Source organism: Magnolia sinica, chromosome 9 (assembly GCF_029962835.1).
Source record: "Magnolia sinica isolate HGM2019 chromosome 9, MsV1, whole genome shotgun sequence".
Classification (NCBI taxonomy): domain Eukaryota; kingdom Viridiplantae; phylum Streptophyta; class Magnoliopsida; order Magnoliales; family Magnoliaceae; genus Magnolia; species Magnolia sinica.
Genome location: NC_080581.1, coordinates 38,654,679 through 38,661,311, shown reverse-complemented (window position 1 = coordinate 38,661,311; position 6,633 = coordinate 38,654,679). Strand labels below are relative to the sequence as shown.

The 6,633-nt window shown below is 38.2% G+C and overlaps 1 protein-coding gene across 1 annotated transcript; it reads right to left on the bottom strand.

The window, feature by feature from the left end:
• Nucleotides 1-318: 318 nt before the first annotated feature.
• LOC131255379 (pyrophosphate--fructose 6-phosphate 1-phosphotransferase subunit alpha-like) lies at nucleotides 319-5,279 on the bottom strand. Its single transcript, XM_058256073.1, has 6 exons — nucleotides 5,123-5,279; nucleotides 4,941-5,045; nucleotides 4,741-4,857; nucleotides 4,235-4,338; nucleotides 2,386-2,551; nucleotides 319-722 (listed from the first exon to the last, which is right to left on the bottom strand). Exons 1-5 carry the CDS (start codon nucleotides 5,207-5,209, stop codon nucleotides 2,395-2,397), a joined length of 570 nt encoding a protein of 189 aa, XP_058112056.1. The 5' UTR covers nucleotides 5,210-5,279; the 3' UTR covers nucleotides 319-722; nucleotides 2,386-2,394.
• Between the last annotated feature and the right edge of the window lie 1,354 nt (nucleotides 5,280-6,633).

The following is a 6,633-nucleotide window of genomic DNA, read 5'->3' as shown; positions in this document are numbered from 1 at the left end:
TTTATTTCTCATTTCTTTCTTTATTCATATAACAAGAATACCTTCTAAACCAAAATTAGTTACTTGACATATCATATATGATTTTAGGGCTGAAGTGAAGCAAATTGACCGTGAAATGCATGGAAATGACCATGAATCAACACGGACTCACTGGAATGACCGTGAAATGCATGGAAATGACCATGAAGTGAAGTGAATTGACCGTGAAATGCATGGAAATGACCATGAAGTGCATGGAAATCGTATGTGCTGGATTCAGTCTCGATACATTTCAATAGGTGCATTTGTCCACCCAGATAGTTCAAAATTTTCTTCTATAGGAGGATAGAACGCCTGTATCGCATTCCCAAAAACAGTACATTAACAAGACTCATGATTATTGTACTATCATATTCAAGTTTCAGGCCTAAAGCAGGCTACAAAATGCTTGGCGCGGCGGGCAGGAGATAGTGTTAAAATCAATGCAAAAAGCATCCTAATTTCCTAATGATATCACAGAGAATAAAAATATGAAGAAAACAAATATGAAAGGGTTCAGGGCCTTGTGCTTGCTGCTCTTGCTTGGACTCCTAAGGAGATGGCAACTTTCATTTAACTTAGAAGTGAGTCTGGACACTGGAAGGTGAAGTCATTACAGTAAGAATGTCTGTAACAAAAGCCATGGCACTAAGGGCTGCTTTCAGTACATCTTGTGAACAACCTGGTTTCACAATGCACTTCACCTGAAAAGAAAAATGAGCATTAAAGATGGGAAAAGAAAACAGAATGCAATACAATCAAGAAAATACTGGACATGCATGTCTTTCGTTTTAAATATAGGCCACCGGGTATTGAACAGATTCCTGCCAGTTCTCATCCCGACCCATAAAAGAATGGCTTAAATGGGTATTGGGTAGATTGTTGCGTGTGGGGAGAGAGTTGTAAAGAAGAAAAAGGGCTGCCTTAAATGACTTCACCAGTAATTTATTGCACCCATGAACAGTGACAAATATAGCAGATTTTGAAAAACTCATGATAATATCACAAAAAATACAATAAATACTACTATTGCAAGATTTTCAAAATACCAGAAAATTTTAATATATTGCATTTTTTTGTCATGATGTTAGCTTGCAAATTGCAAAATAGTATAAACCTCAAGGAATTTGCCATGTGTGTGTGGAAAAGGTACTATGAGGTTGAGCTCTGTGGTCCCCGACGTGATGTGTGATGGACACCCACCCCATCAATCAGATGCCTCCTTCCATGGTGGGCCACGGGCCTAGAAATCAGAGCAATCCATGACTTAGGTGGGCCACACCATAGACAACAATTGAGAGTGGATATCCACCCATTGAAATCTCCATGGTCATTTACATGGCCCACTAAGAAGTGATTTAGAAATCCAACCCATCCATCATGTGTCCCACTTGGATGAGGGGTCACACCAAGTTTCAGCCGTATCCAAAACTCAGCTGGTCCCAACAAGTGCTTTTAGATGTTTTAGGCATGATTTCACTGTTTCAGATGGTGTCCCACTTGAGTTCTGGATACCGCTGATTTTTGGGATATCCTGTAACCAAGAGACACCAAATGCACGGTGTGGATGTTCGATACACATCATGGTGGAGCCCACATAGCTTGACCTCATGGGAAGTTACATTTCACACACACACGTGCAGACAGATATATATATATATATATATATATATATATATATATATATATATATATATATATATATATATATATATATCATTTTCGGGAGATTTTCCCAATAATATCCCAAAAAAAAAACCTCACATTTTTTTAAATCTCCCCAGAAATTTCTAGGCTGAGAAATTGCCAAGAACAAGATTTTTATCACTATGCACACAAACACGGGGTGAGGGAGTGTCCTCGTCAATGAGAAATGGAAATAATATAAATTAATCTACCAGCAATTTTTTTAGGCCTAGCAATGGGGTGGTCCTCGGGCATGGATTCTGAACTGGCAGAGATGGGTTTTATTTGGCTGGGCCTACTCAAAATATTGATTTTGCCTGGCCCAGTGCCAACCTTATATTTATTGCAGCCATCAGCTGCAAATGTGCGCATGTGCACACACAGAGTAAACACACATGCGCACGTGCACACGCAGATCAAAATATCCTTATACATGATGGTATCTGCTTCAACCATAAGAACACACCACACACATACACACACGGATCAAAATATCCTTATACTGTTATACATGATGGTACTGGCTTCAACCATGAGTATCAGTGTGGCCGGCCAATGAAACCATCGGGTATCAGCCGTTTTCATATAGATTATAATGAATATGGATGTAGCACTCAGAAGGGCTATGAGATGAAAAAATGAAAAGTTATAAAACAAAAGCAACACAGTTGGGAAGGGAACCTTGTCAAGCTACTCCTGGAGCTTCTTGATCCGTCCCATGTAGTCCTGATCTTCAACACACAGGGTCAGGGGCTTAGCATCTAAGCCTGGGCCATCAAACTGAAGAGGCCCTGGGTTTCGGTAGAAGTCATCCATCAAAAAGTTTGCGGCGTTTTGTCTCAGCATCCTGTACCAAAACCCCAATCAGCTCAAGGCAGCAAGGATTATGTACAATAGCTAAGATCTGCACATCTTTCTATTGGTCAGAAAGGAATGAAGACTAATCAAGCAAAAACAATGTGTTTTACTCTTAGAATATCATTAAGAAGACAACATGTTGCTTTGCTGCAGATAACATTTGAGGAAAGAGCTCTTAAGCTACAGTATCTTTTATGATCATTCATTTCCCTTAGGCATCAATACTCATGGACTGCAGTTAGGACTTAAGAGTCCTACCTTGACTAATGAGAAGCCTTTCTGACATCACAGTGGTCTGACATCCAATTAGTGTGATTTTTAGCTTTAGTCCATTTAGAATGGAGGTCATGATTTGGACTAGTCTAAATTGGCTTACACGTATGCCACATATATCGATGGGTAAATGGTGATGGCATTATGCACACCCATGGTTCTGAATGTCAGTATCAGTTGGTGTATCGGGCCAGCAGAAAAATGATAACGGGGTTGTATCTGCCCGTATTGGTCAGAAATTTTTTTAAGCAAAAAGAGGAAAAATAAAAAATAAAAAAAATAAAAAAAGGAAGAAGAAGGAGAAGAAGAAGAAGAAAAAGAGATATCCAAGAATCTATCTTTTGTGACTGTGTGTGTTTTGACAATGTATTCAATGGTGTATCGGACCATTCTTTCATGAGAATGTTGTATCTCAATTTGATTTGTTGAACGTCAACTAAATGGGCCCTAATTAAACACAAATCAAGCATGATTTGGTGAACTCGGGCCCATTACATTGAAATACAACAAAAAGAAGATGAAAATATAAAAATGAAAGTGAAGGTTTACCCTTCTCTCCGATTTTTCCCATAATGATCCACTTCGCTTCGTTTTGTCGAATCCCATTAAAATAATTTGTTTTGATCCCAAAATAGGTTTGGATCTAGCCTAAAATGAGTTTCTTCCATGGTCTAAATGGGGGAAAAAAAAAAAAGACGAGTGAAATTTTGAAAAAAAAAACCATTCAAAATTAGGCTTTTATGGGTGTATCGGCTTGTATCGGCCCTGTATCGACATTGATACGCCCCATATTGGCCAATACGGGTCACTTTTCTCATATCGGACCAATACGTATCACATTTCATCTGGTGTTGACACGGATATGATACAGCCGATACGATACAGATACTCATATCTATGTGCACACCACAGCGCATCCTTTTTAGAAATCAAAAAATTAAAAAGAAATAAGATAAAGATAGCAAAAGGAAGCCATTTTTCTTTAATTAATTAAATATTGTACAAAGTTTAAATGAGTTCACAGGCTGTTGTACAAAATCATTTCTATTTAGGGCATGTTTGGATAAAAATCCATATGGTAATAGAAAAACTTTTTCCACTGAAAAGACGGTTGGGCTGTTTGGATGCGTGGATTCCACAAAGTAATCATTAAACCTATCCACAATCAGGATTCTCTAGTGCCAAAAACTAGGTGATCGTTGTCTAATAAATCAGAAGATTCTACTTTTCAACAATGTTCAAAGAAACAATCATTGGATAATCATTACTTTTTCCATAGTTTCCATCTGATTCCTTGTATCCAAAACATGCCCTCAAGTATACAAGAATCCAGATTCTGAGGAAGATTTCAACAAGCAAAACTCCAGTAAGTCAGAGCAATAGAGACTTGGGGACATACTCATATGCTTTGCCTTTCAAGTCAATAGTAGCAGGGTGAATAGCAGGTTTGCCTATCGAGATGGCCTTAGGACCCCGCGACCATCGCTTTACAGTCATCATTGCCTAAGATCCATAGAAAACGCCATGTTATGCTTCTCCATTATGAATGATATCAAGGATAAGAAAATCCACATGCTACAGTTAATACTTCAGTAATCAGAACAAGTTCATAAATTAGAGAGAGAGAGAGAGAGAGAGAGAGAGAGAGAGAGTTTGTCTTTATGAGAAAACAATACTTGTAAATTAAAAAAGAAATTTTCTTTTTATGAGAAAACACCACGAAGAATTAGAAGGCAGCACTGAAGATCCCTTTTTTCCTGTTGAGGTAAAAGGTAAGTTGATTTCATTTTTGTATGAAACTTCCAATTTCTCCATTTTTGCTGCTGGGAACAATCTCTGACATTTCCTTGTAGAAATCAGAACTAACGAGCATTTTGATCTAATTAAATAGAACAGAGAACATACTGTAATTGGAGCAGCACCACATCGCCACTTGTTCACGGGATTTTTCAGGTTGGTCACAGTTGCCATGTATCCATTCAAACCAGCAGCTAGAATGTGATAGCAGATGTGCCCAAGAACCTGCACAGATTTGATTCTTAATCATGCACAGATCATCAACATAACTCGAAAAGGAAAGAAAGCTGTTGTTGTTTAGAACATACATAGGCATAGTCACAGTCAAACTTCGATGGTAAAGAACCCCGGGCCTGATAGCCAAAGAAGTGGCAGATAGCATTGAATTTCTTTCCTTTGTAAGTACCTTCTTTCTGAACAGATCCACTAATATGTCAGTCTACCAGAATATTAAGGATAAAGATAATGAACCTACAACATTGAAGTTTACCAATCTCTTGTTCATCTCATTCTCTACCAACTGCGCTAGGAGTTTCTCCGTCTCAATCTGAACAAAAAGCGCAAAGCACAAAATCATGGCACCGTGTAACAAGGACTTGAAATAAGCAAGTTAACCATGTCAATAGACTCAGTATCTATGATTTTCTTTTTCTTTTTTGTTCCCAAATAATTTCATTGTTTTTTCTTGGTTTTCTAGCTTTGCTATCTCTGTTTTAATGTATTACCAATTCTCCATTAATAAGATGGATAGATAAAGCCTGCATCTGTGATGATGTCATCACCTACTAATCAAGTCTCCTCTCAAAAGAGAAGTGGATGCAGCCGAGCCCAGACAACCAAATGTTCGATAGGATCTTAGAGGTGGAAGCTGAGGCCCTTAGCATGCCATGCCCCATTGTCGGACGGCCTGGATAGAATACATACCTCAAGTGGGTCCCACTAGACGACTTGTAATGGAGTAGTCCTATACTTTAGTTTGTTTGTTTAGAAAAAAATGACCGTGAAATGATGGTGAAGTGAAGGGAATTGACCGTGAAATGAAACGTAATCACTGGAATTGACCGTGAAATGCATGGAAATGACCGTGAAGTGAAGGGAAATGACCGTGAAGTGCACGGAAATGACCGTGAATCAACACGGAATCAGCGAGATTGACCGTGAAATGCATGGAAATGATCAGTGACCACACTAGCTTCCCTCGAAACATGATAAAAATATCAGCACATACCTTATACCAACTTTTTTAGTTTTGCTAACAATGAAATTTGATCTGCATTTTCTACATCTCTTTCCACTTTAACCAGCCTAGAAAATAAATGAGACTCACCTGCCTTGTTGGAGTCTCACCGGTCTGAAACACCATATTGTTTCTCCCTAGTCACTTCTCATAACACCAACTAAATTTTTTTGTCCGTGTTGTCGCTGTTCAAGCTCTTTCCATACAGATGCCAAAGTGACACAAAACCCATTTTCACTAATTTCAACCAACTGATAAAAAATTCTTGATCATGTCTCTCACTCACTTCTAATGATACTCTATTTTCAAAGAATTTCTTATTCCTTTCCTTCTAGATCCACCAGATTATGTCAAATGAAAGCATCCTCAAAATTCGCCCTACTTGATTAAACAACAATTTCATCCACCCACCTACGACCAAGGCCACTTTTTTGGAGAACCCAACAAATTAAAAAGCGTTTGAAGAAGTTCCATATCCCTAGGCATTCTACAAACAAGATATAGGTGATAGAATGATTTTTCTATTTCTCTACACAAGTGGCACATTACTTGCTTGCTGAGGTCATATCATCTTTGCTGAAATCTCAAACTCTTGAAGATCCTAGCCTTTTTTTGCTGTTGTGGCCTGAAAATATCTTTGGAGGCTTCCTGTCTCTTCATGGCACCCAACAATGTAATAATGACATTAAGTAAACATGGCAATTAGAAAACACTGGTTTGATGAGAGTAATTTAGCCTCTAGACAAATTGAATGTTTTTTTTTA

Excerpts from the sequence above, each read along its gene's own strand:
- LOC131255379 (XM_058256073.1), bottom strand. The coding sequence starts at position 5,209 with ATGATTTTGTGCTTTGCGCTTTTTGTTCAGATTGAGACGGAGAAACTC. Across the intron at positions 4,339-4,740 it reads GTGGTGCTGCTCCAATTACA|GCAATGATGACTGTAAAGCG; the intron begins GTATGTTCTCTG and ends TATGGATCTTAG. Across the intron at positions 2,552-4,234 it reads TTGAAAGGCAAAGCATATGA|GATGCTGAGACAAAACGCCG; the intron begins GTATGTCCCCAA and ends GTTTTGGTACAG.